The sequence below is a fragment of the Osmia lignaria genome, chromosome 3, assembly GCF_051020975.1.
Source record: "Osmia lignaria lignaria isolate PbOS001 chromosome 3, iyOsmLign1, whole genome shotgun sequence".
NCBI lineage: Eukaryota > Metazoa > Arthropoda > Insecta > Hymenoptera > Megachilidae > Osmia > Osmia lignaria.
In genome coordinates this window covers 5,848,107-5,872,107 of record NC_135034.1, presented here as the reverse complement: position 1 = coordinate 5,872,107, position 24,001 = coordinate 5,848,107, and the positions used below count along the sequence as shown (strand labels likewise).

The following is a 24,001-nucleotide window of genomic DNA, read 5'->3' as shown; positions in this document are numbered from 1 at the left end:
CACCGTCATACCATGCCACTCTACTTTCCCCACTGTGGCCCATTCAAGTAACTTTCTTCATCGAACCGTAACTTGGACCACCCCCACGGCTCAAACACCCCGGCCAGGACGAGTCTAGACGGTTTCCTTGCAACCATTTCCTTCTACCGTCACCCCAAAGGCGCCACGTCCTTTCGTTATTGAATGACCGACACAATTTCTACTCAGACGAACTGTTGGAAGATCCAGCTAACGATTCCTCTAGAACAAAGGGCCGTGATATCGATGGGCAATATCGAATTTGTATAGGTTATTTTATTTTTTTCTCCAGGGTAACGTTGCGTTGTTTCGTCTCGTTCTTCCTTGGGGTGAAATAATTTTTTAAAGGACTTTTGGTAGATTTATAAAAAGGTTTCAGTAGAATGAGATAGGATGGGCTGAAACATTGAAAGTATTGCGAAAGGAAAAGTGTTCGAGTAGAACACCAAATGATATACGTGTTTGAAAGAGGGGTTGAAACGGAAATCCAGCAAAGAAAATCGATCAAGCAGCAACGAGAAGGGACATTACGATTCGTGACGGTGATTACGCGCCATTTTTCCTTGGTGTACGGACGAGGATGGCGTATAGGTCGAATCGGTTTCCTGATAAAATTCTCCCTCGTTTCGCAGAAAACAGCGAGGAGGTCTTAAGGGGAGGGTGAGCGACTGGGGTCGAAGTCTAGACGACCTCCTCTCGCCACCCTTCTTCGACCTCCCACCCTCGCGGTTTTCCGTCCCGCCACCAGAGCAAATCCTACCCTGAAATAATGTTACGTCGTCTGGATCGCTTCGAGATCTTTTTTTCAACCTTCCTCGAGGTCATCTTCCCCTTCTCGAATCTCTTCGATTCTGTCGAAAGGTAAAGCTTCCAACAACGAACGTACAGTTCAAACCCTTGATAGCCTGAATATCTGAAAAATGTATAAATTAACAAGCGTCTAGTTTCCTGCATGCTTTTTATATTTCCCGCTCGCCAGTCTGCAAAATAATGTTTCGAGTTACAGCCGCGTTATCTAATTAACGAGGTTTATCGTCGAACTTTTAAATAGAACGGTCTAGCGTTAAAAGGCGTCGGTTTAGTAAGCTGAATTTATCTTGGTTACACGAGACAGACAATTTCTTCCTTCCTTCCTTCCTCCATTCCCTCAGCAATGTTTCTATCTAATCGTGCAACCTTAGCCTTAGTAGCTAAGAGAAGTTGATATCCGCGGACAATTTACTTTTGTTTTGTCGGTGAACGTAGCAATTAAGGAACTTTCCAATCGGAACGCGTTGTTCCACGACCATCCTTCCTCCCTAAGCAATCGTGAACGAACGGGAGCTGCCTCGATATCGGTATCGAACAACTGCTCCAGAGTAGGCTGATCTTCTCTTCTTTGAGAAAAACACTTTTTGCTGCTGCTTCTCTACGATACCGCTTCCGTTCCGTATGACGCGGCCGATAATCAGCAAGTTCCACGGAGACAACCAGCGGAATACGCGAACGCTGTTTGACGCAACGCGATAAAACGCTGGAATTTACCAGGAGGAAGCGAACGAATGACGAAAGGGACATGAAATTACGAGAAACTTTGACGAGATAAGGAGCGCTAATTTATTTTCTCCATTATTAATAAGCGTACTGAGAATGTTAGCTCGTTTTTATCGCATTTACAAGAGGGCGAAAGGAAAGCAATCGAAGGGTTTGTTTACGCAATTAAATATAATCGAGCCGAATGTGAAGGAAACACGTCTGCGAAGAAGGGGTGTGTCTCCGTCGACGGTCGATCATCGGGTCTGGGTGAGACAGTGACGAGAGAAACTGCTTTATGGTTTCGTGGATGACCTTGACCGTGGTGGATCGATCAGCCGGTTGGAACCCGGCAGTCGCCATGACTACGAAGGGTCCTCTACCTCCGTCTCTTCGTCGCGAAAATTCCAGGCGAATTCCACTCCTCCCTCCCACAGTCTTCTCCTCTCTTCATCTCACCTGACTTTTTTTTTCTCTTCACTCTTTCACCCTCGACCACCCAACGATGCCACGTCTGGCATAAAAAACAGCCAGGTGGTCGCTGAGCGACCCAACGCAAAACGAAATTGTTGCACGATTTTTTGGTACCATTCGAATCGCTGCCACAAACTTTCCGATTGATTTATCATCGCTTATAATTGCCTCAAGATTCGTAATTGCAATTAACCTGATCAATATTAAGTCCTCTGAAACGATGTCGCACTGGTAAAGAGAAACGTTAACGAAGAAGATGATAATTAACGTATCGACGCCGAGGGAATCGATCCATCGTGGTGGAGTTCAGCAGTGGCAAACATATCGTCCGATCGATCAATTAATTGGACTTGTATCGATGGTGTCGCGAGACAGGCTGAAAATGTTTCGTTTCATGGAAAATTTATCGGATCGTGAGACGTGGTTGAGAAAAATCATGAACAGGATGGAGGATCGATAGGAGACGAGCGGAACGGAAGGGCAAGGAGGGCGGGGGGAGGGAAAAAGTAAACGTCGTCGAGGATTTCTTGCCTAACCTACCTTAACAACGGTGGGGTGGTGACATCCAGAAGAAAATAAAGGAGAACCGGTGGAGGGTAGCGACGAGCCATGCGATAAATCATTAATTAACGTTTAATGACCAGCCTGGGACGTTTCTATACGTATTTCGTTTAATAAGACTACCGCGTACTTCCAGCAGATAATTCCGTACAAGTAGGATGAGAAGGGAAAGGATAGATTTTATTTTCTACATCGACTAAAATTGACAACTCGAATTTCTAAACGAAACCTATCTATATAATTATTTCATATTTACCTCCTGGCTATTTATTATTTATTTCCATGAAACACATTCGAAAATATGGGTAACCTTTCGAAGGAAAGGATAGAGGACAGTTTCGCAATTTTGCGGTAGAATTTTCCAGCGTGATACGGATCCGGTGTACCTATCAAAAGGACATCAGGAGGTAACTGTTCGGTTTCTATGCTTCGTACGCAGAGCAAACAAAGGGTGACCGAGCTAAAGGGAAAGAGAAGAGGGATGAAGCGTAACGAGGGAGTGAAAGTAGGAGAGAAAGTGAGGGGAAGTTTGAAAAGGGGATCAGAGAGTGAAAGCAAGGAAGGAAGGAAGGAAGGGAAACGATGGCGGATAGTAGTAAGAGAGGGTTGTATCCGGATAAGAGGGAGAGAGAATAAAAAGGGTCGTTCGTAGGGTTGTATAGGTAGGTTCAAGGACGACCACGCCCTGTCTGCTGTACACCACCCTCTCAACGACCCTCTCTTCTAGCAGTGGGCGCTACGCAGTTCGCAAATCGCTTGGAAACAACCCCTAAATTTCAGGGCCGCGTCCTCCAGCCGGTAAAGGACCGGCAGGTTCGCTCGTTTGTTCGCTAATTCGTGCGTAAAACTTGATCCGATCCCGAATCGATTATCTGCATTTTTCTAACGCGTTATTCGAACCTTTTCACTTCCATAAAAATATAACCTTCCTTGGATGCTTCCGGACGCGGATTTGATGAGAAATCGGCAAATAAACGTGCGTGCAGTCGAAGGAAGATCGAGAGAAAACAAGAGCTTATATCTCATCGAGGCGGAAGATTAGAAAGATGGCCCCGTGGTTCGCGTAAGGCCACGATAAACGAAATTCTCTATCAGCCTTCGAGGCGACGTGAACTGTGACGGTTAAAACGATGCGTTAAATATTTCTTAATTAATTTGCCAAGGAATAAGGTCGAACCGGAGATTGCAAAAGGATGAAAGAAACAAATATTATACAGGTGCAAACTTACCGGGTATCATTGAATTATTTAATTAACTTAAATTGGTTAAGAGTATAAATAAAATGAATGGCGGATCATTTTCGAGAGAGATAGCGTGCGTGCAAAATTGAGAATCAAAATTTGTCGCTGGATCGCGCGTTTACATAACGGGAAATACGTGCGTAATAGGGGGATATAAATGGATCGAGTTGATTCGAAGATTGTTTACGTGACCAAAGTAAAAGTTGCAGATATATCAGGCTTCTTAACACTCAGCCACAAAAGACGTGTGTCCATGAAATCTGCGACCTTTATAATTTTATTTGCGTTCTCATTTCTAAACGCAGCTCGCCGTTACGATTTATAGAATTACCAATTTCCGAAACTACGTTACGTAGGAATGACGTGAAAAAAAATCAATGACACCGATCTTCGAAGCGTTAACATCGTCTGTCGAGAGCCTAGCAACAAAACGCGATCGAAAGATAAGGCTCTGTCTCTTTTCGGTAGAGAAAGATTCTAATTCTGTCGCCGTACTTCCTGTTTGCTTTTCTTATCTTCCTCAGGGATGAGTGTTATCAAGTCTGATACATCGTTGGTACTCATTTCTTTCTTTTTTTTTTTTCTCTTTATTTTTCTCCCACCTCAACGGCGATACTTAGGCTCGCGCGTGTCTTCCGCGGAAAAATCGGGTCGCCGGATACTTCTTCTTCTTCTTCTTCGAATCGCGATTTCCTTCTCCATCGTTCGGTTATTATCTGACGACGGAGTTCCCTCCGTTTTCACGATTTCTTCGAGTAGCGGACTCGTGTAACGCGGCCTCCGTGTTCTATCGCCGCGAAATACGTAAAGTGCATCGGCAAGGGGGCTGACCCCCGACCTTAGATAGGTACACGGTCATTATCGACACTTTCAGCACGCTCGAGTTCCGTGGCGAGGGGAGGCGAGAAGTGACATTGTAAAACGATGAAAAAATAACGGTCGAAATAACCCAGAAAAAAACACGAGCCACGATAGCGTCGGATAAAGTGACTCGTTACACAGGCGAGAGCGAGATCGTTTCTCGACGAGGCAAGACGATCGAGCGAATAATTTTCTTTCACTTCGATTTTCACTACTTTTTAATATCAAGTGAAATCGTTAGAGTAGACCTCGTGTTTTTCGAACCACTTTTCACGCTGGTATAAATAACAGAGCAGACAAAGTGTAAATACACTTCCGGTCGGTAAATTGTTAACTTACAGAGAGAGTATCGCGTGTGAATCGAAGCGATCGAGAGGATGCTCTCGATCAGGTACCTTCGCCGCGCCGCGCCGCGCCGGGAGGAAACAGAAGAGCGGATAGAAGAAGCAAGTAAGAAGCATCGATCCGGATCTTCGTGAATCTTTCAGCGAAATTACACCGGTCGCTCGTAAACTGAACATAGCGAACCGTGTATACGTGTGTATACGCGTTTGCAAACGATCGGGATGTACAAAGCCCTAAGAGAAAACCAAGGGGCCCCATCCAGTTTCCTCCTCTACTACAGCAACGTCGAAACGAGAAAAACGACGGGATAGGGCGGGACCCTGACCCTCGACAATCCGCCCCTGCCTCTCCCATTTCATTTCTCTCCTTTACGCCACCACTTGCTACACGGAATTGCGTCAGAACTCGGTAGCAATTAGCTTGCTAGCCAAATTGCCTCGCTTTTTTCCTCTTTCCGAAGGGTGTACGTGGCTTCTCCGAAAATCTTTCGTCACGTAACACTTGCTTTCCGCTTACGTAACGCGTCTCACTTATCGGCTCGTTTCGAATGTCTCCACGTGTTTCGTTAAATCTCTTTATTCCTATTCGGGATTTCAATCGTCGTTCGAAACAGTTTGCTTGAAATTCTCTATGGAATCGTAGAAACCTCGATGATTCGACGCGGCATTACTCTTTCGGAAGGTCGATACGGGGGATCGATTAGGTAGCCTAATTTCAGGGAGGAATTAATTAAAGGAGCGTACTGCATGCGATCGTTAGCTGAACGTTGCGCTCCGGGTACCGTTTCGAGGAACTCGCGAGCAAAGGGTTTCTGGAACGATCGATGCGACGGGGTTTCGAATACCTTTGCTCGTGGGAATGTTCTACGTTTCGGATCTCGGAAGGATTCGCGTTTCATCGTTTCCCTGGGAATCACGTTAGAAAAGTCGTAGGAAACGTTTTAGCTGCCTTGGTGCCAGGGGAACACTGTGTCATCCAGGCGAAACGAAGCTTCTTTTACTTTCGATTTCTTTTGCGTACGAGTTTTCAACGTGACTGAGAGCAACAGAGGGAAGGGATGTTCGAGGTGTCGAGGCTGGATTAGTTTTTGCTAGGGTGGCCTCGATAGGACGGACGTTGCTGACGAGGGTTAGCGTGCTCTGCCGCGAACGAATATAGAGGGCAAAAGCGCGAGCTAAAGGTTCGTCGTCGGTGTTGGTGGAAAAGCTGTTTGTCGACGGAACGGATGTCTGGGTTGGGGTAGGACGCGCCCAGAAGGTCGTCCGGAGGACGAGTTTCGGGGTAGGGGTAGGTCAGCACCCACCCACGCATCTCGAATCGATATCCCTTCGATTCAACCCCAGGCAAACACCTACATCTTTTTGAATATAACCGCGCCTTCCAGGGATCAAACGGGGGAAGAAAAAAAAAAAAAGGGAATTCGTACCCTTCGTTGGCCTTCTTCGCGTTTGCCTGGATGCCCGTCGTCGTCGATCTTGCCGAGAACTTGCCAGAACCCGAAAGTCCGCCCATTGTCGTTCGATAGAGCTCCTATGAAGCGTCTTACCGTTTACGAGGATGGTAGGAGGACCTTGGAAAAAATAGGTCCCGAAAAGATGGGATGTTTCAAGAAGAGGAGGGGTTAGAAATCGAGTCTTGCGTTCAATTTTATCAACCAGAGAGAGAGGGAAGGTGATAAAAAAAGGTCGAAAGGTGAAGCGCAATGTGGCGTATTACGGTGAAATAAGGGAATGATTTTTAAGAAAGTTTGGTATTTCGTCGACATTACGTGTTTCAATACAGCTGACCATTTTCATCCTGTCAGTAGACGTGTTCATTTATTGATTTATTATTAATACAAAAGAGTACAGTTTAAATACAAGGGTGATTCAAAGGGTTCCCGAGAGAATTATACATTTCCCGGAATATTATTATATAATGATTCATGCTACCAAACGAAGGCTGATACTCGAACGACTCCTTCAAAAATTATTTTAACAAAATATCATCCGAATTATTTTCTCTCAATCATACGTTTATCCATACGCGCGTACGTAGTATTTTTACTGATCGCAGGTCTCGTAACACCGTTTCTTGTGATTTATGTACAGATACAATAATCTCCCGCATGATTCTCGGCTCTCTTCTCTCTCTTCTGTTAGAAGTTTGTCGAAATCCGTGGAGAGCTCGCCGTGGCATCGTTCGATCGACTCCTAATCGTTCGTTGCACCGGTTGCGCTCGTAAAAGCGTCAAGCGGTCGTAAAAACGTCAAGCCGGTGTTTCGCGCGCAAAACAAGCATTATGTGCATCTGCACCGGCCCAGGTACTCTTCGTATATTATATGCGTTTCCTCTATCTCTTCCTCCCTTACACACCGTCCTCTCGTTTCTTCCTTTTCTTCTTCCTTGATTTTTTCGAGGAACGTCTCAAGAGTGGAAGAATGCGTTTGCGGATTCGATGTATGGGATCAGTCGCTGCAAATATCGCGTTGAATAAATAGTAACAGGAAAAATGTTCTTTTTCCTCCTTAGTGGAAGATGCAGAGGCGTCTCGTTAAAATCTTCAAAAAGAATTCTGATTGCATAACGTTTCCTGTTCGGAGTACACGTGCACGTTCACGAAATTCGCTCTTCATTCTGGTAATTTCGGGCCAGACGATGGACAGTAGCTGAAAGATGAAGCAACACGCGATTTACAGGCTATTTGAAAAATCTGTAACAAGAGCATAAGGCCAACGAGCAGTCTGACTGGTAAAAAAAAAGAAATGAATAATTCTTGACACGAAAGGTCGACGGATCTAAAATAAGAGCAAGAATAAAAATCCGACGATCCGTGAGCGGAGAAGCAATGATTTCGAATTCGACGAAGTTTCTGCACCGGTCGTGGTCGATGCATTAGCTTGGTGCATATCAAATTTGACGACTTTCTATGTTTCGAAATCCTCCATTCGATGTGCAATGACCTAATAACGATGACGTTTCCTAAGCTAAACGAGGAATTTAAAAAAAAAAACGTAGGAACGGTGAGAAAAGAGGAATCGTGATACGAGTATCCGCGATTCACGGGTATACCAACAAGCTTTCTAGGGAATCGCACGTCGCTTTGGCGACGTTGAACGAACGTTCGATCGATCGATCGATCGGTCGTTAGATATACCGTAACGCTTTCCTTTTCCGTGACAAATTGACGAGGAAAACATGGCTCGGTGTTCGCTGGGAATAGGAACGAGAGATCTCAAATTGGATATCGGTGATCACTCTTAAGCCGTTCGATTTGTAAACAGAGATGGCTGCACACGACTTATGTACTTACTATTCGAGTCGTTCTAAACCTGAAACCTACACGCAGACCGGTATAGAAATTGCACAGTGTGTCAAGGGTCTTTATAAAAATTTCTCGTAAACAGGGGTGATATCAATTTTGAAGGAACGTACGTTCAGAACCCAGACGAGAGAGTGCGGAATCGCGGGTCGCGTATAAGTAGTAAGGGTCGCTATTTTTACGTCGACGAAGAAGGGGGTGAAGATGGGGTCCCCGGATATGCGTTCGCGAAAAGTTATGCGCGGTCGCACGTGCGTGTTGGTGGTCAGCGGTACTCGGTACATACTCGGTACTCGGTACTCGGCATGGCATTCTCGAGCGTGCAGGTAGATGCAACGCGCGCGAGGCCGCCACGATAAGTGCGGCGGAGGGGACGGGGAGAAGTTGCATCGAGTAAGCGTGGAGCAACGGCGGCGGTGACTGCGAGGGCTGCAGAGGAGCAAAGAGGGAGATGGGAGCAGAGTACGGTAGGGGGCACTAAGAGTAGGAAAATTCAGGTCGCGCCTTGACATACTTGTACTTACCACGTGCATCGGCCGAGCGGCGCATGCGCCCGACGCGTTGTCTTCGATGCACCGCGATGCCTCTCCGCCCGTTGCATCCCGCCAAAACCGACTAGACGGACGTGCAACTTTCGACAACCTTTTCCTTCGAATCAATTTTCCACGTTTCAACAGCGAGCAACTGACGGATATTTTGATCTTCCAATTGCGAATTCTTAATATATTTCAAATTTTTAGATGCAACCATATGAAAATGTTAAATTCGATTACGAAGCCTTAATTACGAAGCCTCGTGATTTCGACCCCCCACCGACCTAATTTAAAAAGCTGCCGATTCCAGCGGTGGTACCTGTAATTTTCTGGCAAACCTGTGAAAGTTCAAGCCTCCAACTCAACCCTGTTCCTTTCTTCTTTTTCGACTGGTTCCTTCGCGCGACGCTGCTTTGATCACAGTTTCGCGTCATTGAATTAAAAAGAAAATCAGCAGCGAAACGCGCGCGAGTTCCGTGAAAATAGATCGCATTTCACTGACAGGAAAAATGGCGTAACATCGTTTTCATTGGAATCGAGGTTGCGGTATTATACATACATCTGGGATGCAATGGCTACGTGCAACGCCTATCCACCTATTCGTATGTCAGTTCACTTTCACGTCTGTGTTCTCCAAAGTTTTTTGTCGTTTGCGAATCATAAATTTGCAAAAGGGGTGAAAGATGTATCTCACCCTTCGTGATTTCTTGCCGATGAAAATCAGTTAGTTTCTCGTGGAAAAGTGTCGATTTCGTTGGTGCGTTGCGAGGAAAAGTGGGCATCGAGCGGAAGGTGGACTGGTGGCGATGGAAAGGCGAGTCTGGTGTTTGCCAGCCGAAGAAAAGGAAAGAGGCGGGAGAGAAAAAACGGCATAGTTTCTCGGTGTCCGCTGTTGCGGTGCGCGGATTCACGCGACCTTAAGCCGCGTTCTCAGCGTGGAATCCCCTCGGAGCGACGACGACCGAGATCTCTTTCTACTTCCTCTCTGATCGAAACTCGAGACATCGAGTCTCCTCCCCTCGTACGATTACTCGAAACGAAGCTTATTAATAATCCTATAAATCAACGCTGGCTCGTATGTATTTTCCTCTTCGCTGTTTGCGTGCCATTATCAGGTTATCAGGAAGGAAAATTCGCTGCTCTCGTTCCCGTTTTCAGAACAATCGTTGTGGGAATAGCAGCGAGCTGATGCTCGACGACAAAGTCGCGGCAGCGAAGGGAGGAATGGAAAAAAGAAAGAGTAAGAGGAACATCGTAATTTACAAAGTATCGACTTCTTTCGTAACGATACGAACATCGACGATAACTACGGGGAAACGGTGTCACGAGAACGAGTCACGGAAATTAGCGAAGCTACGAGAGAGTCCGCGTGTTTCAATTTCAATTTCAATTTCGAGTCGGGTGGCGTTAGATCGACGTTAGGGAAACGCGAAATCGAGGGATGTTAGGAATGAAATCAATCGAAAACTGAGGTGTAAATGAAAAGTTTGAAGTTTTAGCAAGGGTCTCCGTGTCGAACCTTCCGCGGCGCGACTGTTTAAAGCGATGCAACGATGCAAAGCCGAGTAGCCAGCCGGCTTATCTAGGCCAGGGCTAGCGTGGCGAACGAGCTCGTTCACCGTTTCACGTACGTACATACGGTGAACGTAGTTGTCGGTATACCAATGGAAAGGATGGATCACGCGGCCCGAAATGTCGTCGAGAGTCTCGTGCGAACCTCTACCTTAGCTACTTGTCACTATCTCCTTAACTAGACCCAACGCAACCTCTCCCCGCGCCTTCTCCTCCACCCGGTGATCTCGATCTCACTTTCGATTTGCGCCACGTACGATCAACCATTTCCACCTGCGTCGTGTGCCACTTTGCCATCCTCCGATCGGACCAGGTTCATTCTTTACCCGTCGCATAATTTTAACTGTTTGATCGATCAGTCTCGCTACATTGTTCGTACAAACGCAAAATGACCAGGTTTTTCCTGCTGGACGTAGGATTTAAATGAGCAAAAACGAGAGACAGCTTTACGATGTTCGTGCCAATCTCTCGGCGTCTTTTATCTTGTGACGGGGCTCAGGGCAGCATCCGCGATCGGTCGAACGTAAAAACGTAGCGATTTAACGTAGCTACCAAATTTCGATTTAGATCGAAACGACACACAGCTCCCACCCTTATTCAAGTTACGCAACATCTCGACTCCCGGCGCGGTGTTTATCTTCGAATTACCGCGCGCAACTTTATTGCCGGAGTTTTCCAGGCAACGCGAGGAGAGACGCATCGCGACGCGAATAAACATCGAGGCGATAACGCGTTATACCGGCAAATATGGAAACGATACGTGAAATAATTGCACGAGGTTTCAAAGAAGGAGAGGAACGCGATTCTGCTAACGATAAGTATCATTAATTCGGTGGCCGAAAATTCCGCGACAGGTTACGCCAGCGAATAAATTTAACGATGCTCAGGCCAGTTGGTAAGAGAAGTAAGCGAAGAGATGGCGAGGAAGAGAGGAGAAAAAAGGATTAGTCAGAGAAGAAGGACGAGATGCGAGTGGACTGGCGGGATCGTTGGTCGCCGGTGTGCAGACCCGCGCGTGCGATTAACAATCGACCCAGAACTCGAGCAGATAATAAAGCCAGCTCGCGTTCGCTCGCAGACCGCTTCGACCCGCGCCGCGTGTCGACCTGCAATCGCTTCGTTTTCCTATCGATTCTCCGGCTATACTCGCGCGACTAGCCTATGCTATCTACATATGTACGTATGTAGAACTCGAAGCAGGAAATAAAACCTGAGTCACTTTTAACCGCGTCGCATGACGCAGCCTGCATGACAGCCGCGCGAACACCGTGACACAAATGAGGCGTATTTTTGCGCCAACCGAACTCTACTCGCGGTTCTCCTCTCGTACTTACGTACATGTGTCTCTCTGTTTACACTGTAACCGCTTGAAAATGCGCGACGCGTTCGAAATCGTTCCGGGGCGGATTGAAATTCGACGAACGTTCGTCGTCTCGAGCTCGCGCCGTTGCACTCTCTGTGACGTCAATGTTTGAGGAGGTATGTAACGCGAAGGATAGGAGGAGATACGATTTCAAGGATACCACGGGAGAAAAGGCGTCGACGTGGACGATCATCGACTTTCTTAACCCCTTACCCGGGCCAACCCGGTTGCGCACTAGTTTTCTCTGCGATAAATCCCCCTTTTTACGTGGATTGTTTCATCATAATTATCATACATCCTTATGTAACGGATCTTCATTCAATATACCTTGAATAGGTACCCTGATTACCCAATTGTTCCCTTTAAAGGTTAATCCCTTTGTCTGTAAATACGTTCTTCAGGACGTAGCAAGCGTTTGACTCTAAATACCATTTCGCTTTCGATGCCATTATCATGTCGTTCCTATTGTATTATATTGACCCTTTAACTGTCGTTGACTGCTATAAGCGTTCGACTTTAATTTCACAACAGAATTGGAGATGCTCGTGCGACGAACAGCTCGTGCTGTTGAAACTATAAAAATAAAGTAGCTATTTAAAGCAACTTGGAAGATGCTTAAAGACACGGTAGGGAAAAGGCGATTGTTGGATGAGCGTTAAAAAAAAAATGGGTCGTCGGTGGGATAGGTGAAATAAAAGGTTCGCGGAAGGTGTCGGGTCACCTCGGTGCTCGAGTTGCTCCCCTTCATAGTTGCAATAAGTACTGTACCATGTTTGCTATTACGAAGACAAGGTTAATACCCCTGCAATTTATTTAATGTTTCATTTTCTACTGCGATAGTCGACGCGTTAACATTTGGAATATCTCGAAAACAATTTCGAATAGGAAGCTGCAATTTTACGTATGGAGGTGTAAAGTTGAAAAAATGGATAAGTACGAGCGCAAGAGCGGTGCGTTTTGACGTGGAATGGCCCGTACGCGTCGCATAGTCTTTGCTTCCTCGGCTCCGGTCCGCGAGAGTTGCAGTTGCAGTTGTACGCTCGGTGGGGGTAGGCAGGCCTTGGGAGAGTTCGCTGCACCTCTCGAGTCCGTCCGTCTGTCCGTCCACCCTCTTTCCCCTCTTCTAGCCATCCTACCGCCACCTTCCTCGCCAGTCTCCCTCTTTTCCTCTTCGCCGCGCCATTGCACCTCCTCCTCCTCCTCCTGTTTCAGCTCGTTCTCTCGATCCTCGGACGTCGACGACTTCCCCTTTCCAAGTCGCCGGTCGGAGACGTGTGCACATGCAACCGGGGGCCGCTAGCTTCGCACATGCACGCACGCGACTCGCTTCTACGTTCGCCATCTCTGCTAGATGCACCGTGTACCGCGTTCCTCTTCTCCCTCTATCATCCACTTTGGCCAGAGAAAGATGCGACGAGCGTCGTGCTCTTTGGGCAGCACGACGTGTGCCTTCGAGACGACGGATACCACGATGGGACGAGTCCCGCGCTTTCCATCCTACCTACTCCAAACACGATTTATTGCCAAGCGTACCGCAACTGCGATCCAACTGGCCGTCGCTGGCTGATTTGTTACGTTCGAAAGGGAATACGTAAAGGACGATTTGTCTGTCCGGTCGGTTCACGGATCGACGCGCGTCCGACTATCCACTGATAAAGAAAATCGTTCGACGTACCATCGGAGGGAAATCCCTTGTGTCGCGCGTTTCCGTGTCACTAGGAAGAATCGAGGCTTGCCAGTTGGCAAACTCGACTGACTGTTCTCCCTAACCGCGCGACGATCTTCCTCGACGCGTTCGACACGGTTCCTTTATCCCTATTTTTCTTTTATCCAAACGAACAATCTGCCATTGTAACGCGACCGAATGGCGATAAATATAGCCACCGGGGTGTATAAATAGTCGCGAGGAATTTGTGGGCAGCGGAGAAGGTATGGTAAATTAAACGCGATTCAACTTCCTGCCAAGAAGCGCGCCACTTGATGGCGCGAAGGAGAGAGGTTGGCCGAGCAAAGTTGTACACGGTCGACCACGTAGGTGGAACGGTGCCAAGAGGACTGATTCGCGATCGACTTTGTAGACACAATAACGAACGCGTTTTAGCAATAATCGTCCCGCCCCGGACCTGCCTCAGTACCTTCGGCTCTTGACTGAACAGACCGGGAACGGGAACGGACGGGGGTTCTGGTTTTGAGCGCAGGTGCTCGGGTGCTATGCTCCGATACTAGCCGTGGCATCTCGCGAGATGCGGCGAGGATAATGCCTCGTAGCCGGGAAACGAGCTGCGTCAAATTATTCCCCCGTGCAAATACCCCGCGAATGAATTATGTCCTCGACGCGTGTGACGGCAGTGGCAGCGTTCGAATCGATTACGATCTACGCTCGAAGACGGAGGCGACACTGGTACACAGGAAATGACGGCGTGAGAACGAGACAAACGTTTCCAATCTCCCGTAGATATATAAATTATAGAATTCTCGCGGGTCCAGTACGGTGAATGAGGATTTTCACCGAAATCGTTTGTTGTAGCAGTTTGATTAATGCTGGCCATTCGAAGAGTCGCTCGTCTGTCGCGGGGCAACGCCCAGCAAAGAGCGCGAGGTGCAGCAACCGAATAGAATAATAAAATAAAAAGGTCGTTTAGCGAGGAGAAGGGCCGCACTGGCGGCTGCTTGTTCCGGCCGCGTGTGACCGAGCACATTGTAGACACAATAAAGGGGAACGCTTTAAACAATAACCTCGCGGCTCGTTTGGCCGGACGTGCGTCTGAAGCACGCGTGTGAGAGGGCGCGAGAGTGCGTGAGCGTTCGAATCCACGCTCCTTTCTCCCTCTTCCGTACGCGGTGTATTCGTGTGCTTGTGAATTCGTTCGAATACGAAGAGTGCGGACCTTGGAAGCCGTTCGTAGCGGATCGAGGGAATCTTTCCGGTTCTCGCGGACGTGAGCCAAGGGGGATTCTTCTTCTTTTCCCCTCCTCTTCCTCTTCCTCTTCGTCTTCGTCTTCGACCTCCCCGTCTTCCCTGTTCATCCTAATGCCGTTCCGTGGCTCCCCCTGTTCTTCTGCATTTCGTGTTCCTCGCACAGATACGTGCCTATTTTATAGAATTTTCGTGGTACACCGAAATCACAATGATTGCATTTGAGAAAACGAACGTTGTCCATCGAAATAATCACGCAGCTGCGTTATCTTTCCCTCTCGATCGACATTGAACCTAATTGGATCGTTAATGGTCGGTTTATAGCTCGGTTATAAAGAAAGCGTTCTGGATGAGGCAGGCGCGTGGTGGAGAAGAAAAATCTCGGCGATAGGGAAATTGGCGTAATAGCTGGTGTGTTATGTGGAACGTGGCGGCGATTTCGCTGGCGACTGTTGGACTTTTCTTTCTTCGACGCGGCTTATGATTTTCGCGGTGAAAAGGAAAACGAGCGAAACACGCACGCCACGGATCCACGCACCCTCGTGTCCTTGGAAAGTCTCGATCGCGAGAGGAGGTGCCTTCACGGTTTCTGACACTTGGAGCAACGGCAACAGCAGCAGCAGCAAAGCTTGTTCGGCATGGCAACCGGCCACGGAACCGGCCACCTCTTCGTTCCCTCGATTCTAATCGACTGTTCGTCCAGAAACACCTTTCGATTCGAATCACCGTGAAAAACCTATCGTCGATTCCTTTCGATCGGGCTGCCGTCGAATTCTCACTGTAAATCTGGGCTTCTTACCAGGGTGAAGGGTCTCAGGTACGTTTATACCAGTTAAACGAGTAAATCGATGAAAAAGAAAGGCGCTTCAAAACGAAAGAAATCATCCGCGTCGAAGGTGGACGGGAGAAACGTGTAGTCGAGGAAAAGTGCGCGTTAGTCTCGGCCTGAATCGCCAACTAATACCTCTTCCTCGTCTCTTTCTCTCGTCTACCTGTCTCTGACAAGAAATTAAAATCGCCGCGAATCGCGACGTCTCGACGAAAGTTTGCGCTGAAATTCAGCGAGATTCGCCGATTCATTTCGCTTTCTGTGTTTCGTCGTCATTCGAAAAGGAATTCACGTTTACCTTGTTGTCTAAGGTATCATTTTTTCCCCACCGAATGATTTTATCATAATTCCGTGAAGAATTTCACTGATACGATTTCAACCTAGAATGTTGACGAATGCGTGTCGGTAGAAACAAACTCTTTCTCGAGCAACGAGCCGCTTAATCGAATCGGCAGGCTGGATATTATAATTGCAGGGGAACACGAGGCCGGGGAAAAAAAGAAGACCTAGTTACACTTTCTTCGCTGTCGCTCGGACAGGAAATATCGCGTCTGTTGCTCGGTGTCCTGTAAAAAAAAAAGGAAATTTCTCTTGTCCTTTCCCTCGAAACTCTTCTGCTCACCGTCCGATCGTCTTCGTTCTCTACTTTTCTTTTTTTCCCTCCCGTTTCGTTTGACCAATATTCACGAGACCGAATGATCGATGGATCTCGCCGTAGAAAGTGGAGGAAAGAGAACGCGACACCGTCGGTTGTTCTTTGGAAAATCGTGCACCGCCGCGCCGTCGAGAAAAAGAAAATCGACAGAGAGGACACGGACCGCGAAAATGAAAGTGAAGCAACGAAATTCGTGATTCGTTAGCTAGACTTTAATTAGAAACTTATCGAGATACTAATTGATGCTTAGAAAGGGAGAAGCAACATTGTCTCGTTGACTGGCAGATATGTAGCACTTTCGTTTAGAAATATCTCGATGATGAACATTAGAGGTACTCGATGGTAGCCGAATAGCAAAGGCGTGAATAAGCAGGTTCGATCGGAAATAGTGCAAGTTCAGAGTGGAACGCGTACAAGGTGACATCCTGTCGTAGATGGAACACGTTGATGGATTAGAAATCGTAGTTTTCCTGGATTGGGCGTCGTCCCGTTCCGAGATCGGCGAGAGTTACGAGGTTTTCTCTCCCAGGCCGGCAGCGTCGCTCGTTTTTGCGCTAAAATAACTCTCTTGCCTGTCCCTCGGCTCACCGTTGACTTCTGCATCTCGCTGTGGAACGACAAATCGAGGATCGCGACGTTGAGTTCGTTTCTACGCGAGTATCCTTTGACGCGGATGTTCCTTTCTTTCTTGCTGGATCCAACGAATTTCCTGCCGACAGATCGTACGGATCTTCGTCGAATATTTCCAGGAAATGATGGCTCTTCGATTAACCTATGCGAAGCTATAAGAAAACATCGTTTGATCGATCGAGAAATCGATGAATAAAAGAATTTTTAAAGGACCAGTTATACATTCGTAAAATGCTGAGCGAATTTCGAAATATCAAAAATGGAGATGAGTCACGTTTCACGGTCCAACAAAAACAAAGCGTATTTCCGTGTGTAACCAAACGAATTTTTTCCTCGAAATCGTTAATCTCGATTCACGTACGAGTTTCGCGAAAAGCGCTAGCTTTTTGGCGGTCGAACAATGGAATTGCATCTTGGAGCAGGGCAGGAAATGCAATTAAGGCCAGGAGGCCCGTTATCGAGGAAAAGTATCAGTCTAGTCGAAACCTTTCCTATCAAAGAGGAACCTTGGTACCTAAGTAGTAACTCCAGGATGGAATCTCGAAATCCTCGAAACAAGGCACGGGTGCATCGAGCGTGGAAGGAAAGAATCAGGATTTATCGAAGCTCGCTTTCTTATGCGATCGCGACCTGTGCACGCACACGCATTGTATGCGAGATAGCCGACCGATAAGCGGCCACTGATAATCGACAACGATTTATGTACGATTCCTATCGTGCTCGCCCTACACGTTCTCTCACGTGAGAGATTCAACAGTTGGCTGGAAATTTAACGAGGACAATACCGATCCGTAGCTACGATTCATCGAGGAAAAAGATAGGCGAATAATAAAATAAAAACTTGTTTTCATATTCGAATGATACTTTAATTACAATTTGATAGCAGTAAAATATGGTAATTTTAATCGAAGATTCTTCGTTGCAAAATATTATCTTAATAGAAGATTGTTTTTCTGCGGGGTTGCATTGTAATAGAAACGGTGCGACGCCAAGGAGCCGAACGAAGGGTTACGAAATCGGTCAGTTTCAAGGTTCGCATTGTATGCCCCGTTGCAAAAACACTTCCGACGTTTTCGTTGCACCTGTGTTTACCGGCTGCAACGAGACACGTCGAATTGGAAGTTCCTTTCCGCCGCGACCTCGCACGCACGTTCACCTATTGTCTGTTCATCGTGCATACGCAATCGTACCAGTCTCCTTTCCTTCCCCGTCCTGTATTCAGCTCCTTCTCTCGTCGCTCGAATTCATCCTCGAGAAGACAATGTCAGGGACCAAGGAGCTCGAGAACATCGATATCTATCCCGGTGAAACGATTCGAGGCGTTTATTCCCCTCGATCAATCAGTCTGGCTAGACTGAAAAGAAAAAAAAGAAAAGGTTGTCCCGTTAAAAAGGCTCGTATCTCTTGTCGCCTACTCGTCGTTTATAGCATCACCGATCGAAGGTTAATGTCACGACACCAGCTCCGCCAACTGGCTGGGCTGGTTTTCGTGGGTCCTATCCCAATAAGACGGAAAATAGATTTTCCTCGCGAAATCGAGAAAGAAAAGAAAAATAAGATGAAAGGAAGGGCGTGAGGTAGAGGTGGTAAGAAGAAAAAAGAAAAGGAAAAATCAGGGAGATAGAGAGAGAGAGAGGTAAAGAGAAAAGAGTGCTGAAAGTGGAGGGAGAGAGCATCACGAGCTTCGAACATTGCGGTAGGCTACGCATCCGCGCATCTCGAGCGACGGCTCGCGACTGTGTGTGGGTGACGGTGTGTACGTGAAGTAGTCGGCGACTCTTCACGAGGCGTGTAGAGACCGAAAAGAACCGAAGTCGGCCGACGGAAAGTCCCGAACGCGGTCGGCTGGCGGCCCGAGAGTACTGTGTTCGGTGTACACGAGCGAGAGCGAGTCCGGCGCTCGTAGTTGGAGTGTGAGTCTGGAGTAGTGAGTGAACGAGTCTGGACTAGCGGGCTACCCCGGTTCCGAGTCAGTCAGTGTGCCACCGGCAACCGTAGCCTCGGTGCGGAGAACGTGGATACGCTTCGGCAATTCTCTGTCCTCGCCTTTTATTTTTTTCTCTTTCTTGCCTCTTGGCTCTCCTCCGCGACAAAACACGCTACATACTGCCCGTTTATATACAATACATCCGCACACGGGAGCAACGCGTACAAGTGAGGAAACCTAGTAATACCGAGTAAACAGAGTTCTGTTTTCAAAAGTGCTTGTACGTGCGACCGATATTATTCTCTTCGATCCCAGGAGCTCTCGAAGACATACGTGATACATTGCCAACCATTTACTTTCGACCGTCTTCTCGTAAGCTGACTGCTGCCTTGTCACGCTCTCGTTTCTTTTCTTTCCCCCCCCCCCCCCCCCCCCTTTCTTCTCTGTCACTCCATTTTCCTCGCGGCAAGTGCAACGTACGTTGGTGTGCTCGAACAAGGAAAAACGCGCGAGGAATGATCGATCGCTCGATACGCGCGACGCTCGAACGTTGCTGCTAGTATCGAAAACTGTTTTGCCGCGAGAAGTTGGCGGCAGAATAATCCGCTTGTGCGTAACGCGTGCCACACGGGACGAACGCGTCACATCGCATCGCATCGCATCGGCTGGAACAGTTCTACCTCCCACGAAGATACTTCTCTTTCACTTTCCACCTTTTACTATCCTTCGGCTGCAACTTATCGGAATTTAACTTTCGTTAAGAAAGACGAGACGAACTGACACGGAGAGATCCTCTCGTTCGGTGACATTTTCATTGTGCGTCGATTGTTCGGTTCGATATAATCGTGGATTGTGTTTAATCGAGGAAAATTCTCCATCGAGTGGCCATCGGTGCTTTACTTTATCGAACATTCGAACATCGAGTATCCCGTTTGGAATGTAATGTTCCATTGTTGCGAGCAAGTGTCGAGTAAAAATCGTTGAGGAATCAAGATGGCAACTATGCTGCCGTGGTAGCCGTGGATCACTTTTGTGAACAGACTGCTGGCAGATCTCGGTAAACGAGCTGGCAAAGATCGATACGAGATGCTCGAGGATCAACCGTTGGACTTGAGCGTTAGGGTGGGCGATTATGCCGAGTTCTCGAGAGACGAGAACGATCAGGATCAGGAACGTAAGGTACCGATCGACGACTACGGGAACGCCGCGGCCGCGCTCAGGTTACGAGGATGTTTCGTCGGTGCCGCGTCCGGCGAATATTCCCAGGAAAGGGAGGATCGTACCTGTTCCGAGGACTCCGACGACTCGTGTTCCGACAACAATCAAAAAGACGGCACCACGAGGTCGAGATCCAGACCACCGGGCACCAAACCTTACAAGAAGAATCTTATGAGACGATACCGTGAGTTCTCCATACGATTCTTAGTATTCATATTTTTTTTCATTCTCGCGCCTTTTCGCTCGAAAAATTCAATTAACGAAATAGCTCGTAGATCGAATCTCTTGATCTTTCGGTTCACGGCATGTGACATTTACAATCTTCTTGCCTCGTTTCTCGGTAATTGCGAACCGATCGTTGTCTGTACCGATTCATAACCTTTTTATCTGGCGGATCTTGAAGCGGATGCTTGCGGAGCAGGAAGTTGATGGATTCTTTACCCGCGTTGTTTTCATAGGTTAATCGATCCTTTTTGACAGATAATTATTTCTCTGTATCTAGGGTCAAATGAAATATAAATATCCGCGCTAGTCCGTTCGGCTGTGAATGTAAAATGAATGCCTGCTGTATCGGTTCCGAGTAGAATAAAATATTTAAATTCCCGTTGACGCGTAGCTGTACGCACGATCGAAGATGCACCGGCGAAAGGGAAAAGGGAATGCAGGGAAATAAAAAAAGGCAGGGACCGGTAGAGTGCGTGTCGCACTCACGCAACCGAAAATACGTGAGTCTGTTCGGCAGTGCGTGCGTGCGTGCGTGCATGCGTGAACGTATGCCGCGCGTATGTGTAATTTCGGCCGATAAAAATATTACGCAAGCCGCTCCGCGAAGGTCGTTCGACGATGAGAGTCGGGTGACGGTAACGCCATAGCGATATTCGGCTCTTCGAATATAATTTTGCAATTTCTCCCGTTATCGCGTACTCCCCTTTCTCCGCCGTATCCTCCGCCAACCACCGAGCGGAGATAATACCTTGTGACCTGCCCCAACCCCAACGAAATTAGTATCTCGTATCGCTCCCGTTTCTTGCTCTTAGGCCTTTCTCCTCTTCCTCGATGCTCTGCCTGATAATCGTTCTGCTTTCAACACGCTCACTACATTTCTATAATTTTCTAGTTAATTAGACGCATATTATCAATTGGGTTTCAATTCGATTTCAATGCGAAGATTCCTTAAAGAAAAAAGAGATTTCATGCTTTTCTCCTTGAGAATCCTTCTTCGGAAATCTGCTTGTTTCTCGGACAAACAGAAACGGTGAAAGTTGAAAAATTCGTATTGAATTTAGGGAAAAACCGTCGGGAACGATCGAAGGCTGTGACTAAAATGAAAAATGAGAGAAATTTTTCGAAAATCCCCGGTCAACTTTCTCTCCGTCCTCCGAAAGGACCACGCCTCTACTTTTCTTACCATTTAGAATGTTCGAGGGAGAAAAAGGACCCCCTACTGGTTTGGGATCGCACGCGTCCCAGAAAGGGTTAAAAATGTTTTCCCAAACTTCCGGCTAGAGAGCAACCAATACCTTCAAACGGTATCATCAAAATACATATATTTTTTCTGAAAAAATTAACGATGACCGTCGAGAAAAGTAGTGATTCTCCAGCGTGCACGTGTACCCTGGAGCGTGGTAAAAAATGAAAGGGAAAAACGAAACGTCGAAACAACTCGTCCCCAAAATTTTGGACCGTAAAAAAGCAACGCGCCCCTTCAACTTCGTCAACCATGGAACGTCAACACTTTTTGCCGTAGTTTTTTCGTGTGAAAAAAAGGACAGGGTTCGTTTATAAGGGAGAAAGGAAAAAAGTAAAGGGAAAACAAGGATACCATTTCATTTGAAACCCTTTCCCCGCTCTATAGTTCGTAGAGAAAAGTCGAAACTAACAGAAACTGTCTCGCTTCATCCGATACCTAGCTACCAGGATTTTCTGTTTTCGTTGAAAGCAAACCGTGGCCAAAAGGAGGTGATAAAAGGAAATGAGAGAGACGGAGAGGTAGATTTTGGCCGGAAGGCGTTCTAAAGTTTACTGTTGGTGCTACCGGTGGCCGGGCTCGTTGGCGTTTGCGGTCTTTCCCCTCTTTTTCCATCGGCACCCGGAAAAACTTTCGAAACCTTTCACGGGGCAGGTAGCAGCGGTCGACGGATTATAAATTCCAATTCCCCGCGACAGCTCGGATTCTTGGTTAGTCTTATGCGTGCTGTATCACAAATGTAATCAGATTCCTTTTCAATCTTCAAACGATCTTTGTTCCACCTTTTCTATTACTTTCTTCTCCATCTCGATTTACGTATATATCCAGAGTTGATTAAAAGCGGAGTCGACGAGCGCGCGGACTTATTAATAATACTTTACCCGATAAAAACGGTGCCGTGGTGGGGGCGTGCCAATAAACGATAGAAAGCGATTTTTCTTTTATCTATTATAAAGGAAATCGCACGCTCCCAATTCTTCTTAATACCCTCACGAATGGTCGGAAACGCGTGGCGAAAGGGACGATAGGGCGGTCCGATCTGCTACGGTCTAGGTTAAAATAGAGGATGATCATCCTCGTGTTAGGATGTAAAAGCTTCATAGTAGAAGATATATAGATAATGGTTAAAGAGCGCGAGCGTAAGAGAGAATAGGTATGGAAGGGTAGGAAAAGGATAATTCCAGCCTTTAAATCACTCCATGTGAATTCGAGCGGACGTTCTATCCGTCCTTCTCTCCTTCCGCCGTTCCCTCGTCCTCTTGTACTACTCCTTTCGCGAGAGTGGCTCGCCAGAGGAAGACAGATTACTTCCGGTTCTGCTCTCCTCTTCTATGTCTGAAGAGAACCGCCGCCGTCGTCGTCCTCGTCGTCGTCGGGTTAATCAGGAAATGAAGACCGCTCGATCCTCTCGAGGGGGATGAAAAACAGTGTCTGTCGATCGAACCGGACATCGCAGGGTTAATCGGTGACCAAGGGTTGCGTTCTTGACTAACGAGCCAGGAAAAGAAACTATGTAGGACGCGTCCTTATATGTAAAAGGAGAATATCGAATGGGTCGAGTAGAAAAATTCTTTCGCTGCATACGAATTGCATCGATGCAGATTGCAGTAATCTTTTCACATGTCTCTTCACCTTCATCAGTTGGCGTTGTATAATCTTCATTATCATATCCTTTCTTTACTATGCCGATAAGATGGACGCGGCGTTTCGTGCAACAACTGTTGCCGAGGGGGAATGCTATTGAAGCGATATATGGAAACCTGACGGTGGTTGTATTTAAATAGCTGACGGTTCGAGGAAGCACGCTGGCTCATTGTAATTCAGGATATTGGCCCGGCGAGGAAGGAAGGACTAACTTCCTGTCTGCGGTTACCCTCCTTCGGGTACCTTTCTCTATACTCGCCGCGACGACGACACCTTTTTCTCTCTCCCTCCGGATGAATCCTAGGCTAAACTGTGTTTCATCGTTTCTTACTTACCTCCCATCGTTCCAGTGGAACTCGGTAACATTTCTTTCCTGACGAAATCAAAATCTGGTAACACGCGACGAATTATGTACCGCGAAACAAACTAGTCGCCTCGACTTTCACGGTTCACGAACTTGCGAGGAAAATTTTCTGCCCCGCTCCACTTATAGAAAGTTGCGTTAGTGGAACGCGGCTTGTTCGATCGTGCCTCGTACGATTCACAGGATTCGAGAAACTTTTGTCCCGATAGATCTTTGTTCGCTACCCCCGCGCCCGAGAGAGGAACGGAGCCGACGTTTTCCTTGACACGCATCGACCGGGTAAAAGATTATTATCTGGCGTCAACGTTACGTTCGCGGCTGTCCATTAAAATACCAGAGGAAAAAGGAAAGCGAGCTCCGTACAGTGAACGTTGGTTTCTTTGCCGATTTCCCTGCCACGATGCTAGTAGGTCTCTCGTTCGTGTCGTTCTCCAATTTAAACACGACGAATCGCACCTGGCAGTATTATAACGCAACATCGAAATTCAATTTTCCCGCCTGCGGACGCGTTTAAATCGCGACTTCCACGAGAGGTCCGCTTCGTCGGAGGCGCCGTAAAACTTTTTCT

General features: G+C 47.3%; 1 protein-coding gene across 6 annotated transcripts in view; it reads left to right on the top strand.

Moving 5' to 3' along the window:
- The window catches only part of Eip74EF (Ecdysone-induced protein E74), a 109,296-nt gene that overhangs the window by 51,414 nt on the left and 33,881 nt on the right, over positions 1–24,001 (top strand). The window contains exon 1 of one of the 6 annotated variants that reach the window (XM_034326418.2): positions 8,904–20,141. The exons of the other annotated variants lie outside the window; for them this stretch is intronic. Within the exon in view, the coding sequence (XP_034182309.1) occupies positions 19,826–20,141 (316 nt within the window). The 5' untranslated portion in view covers positions 8,904–19,825. Of the gene's footprint in view, positions 1–8,903; positions 20,142–24,001 lie in introns of those variants that run through there. 6 annotated transcript variants of the gene reach the window in all.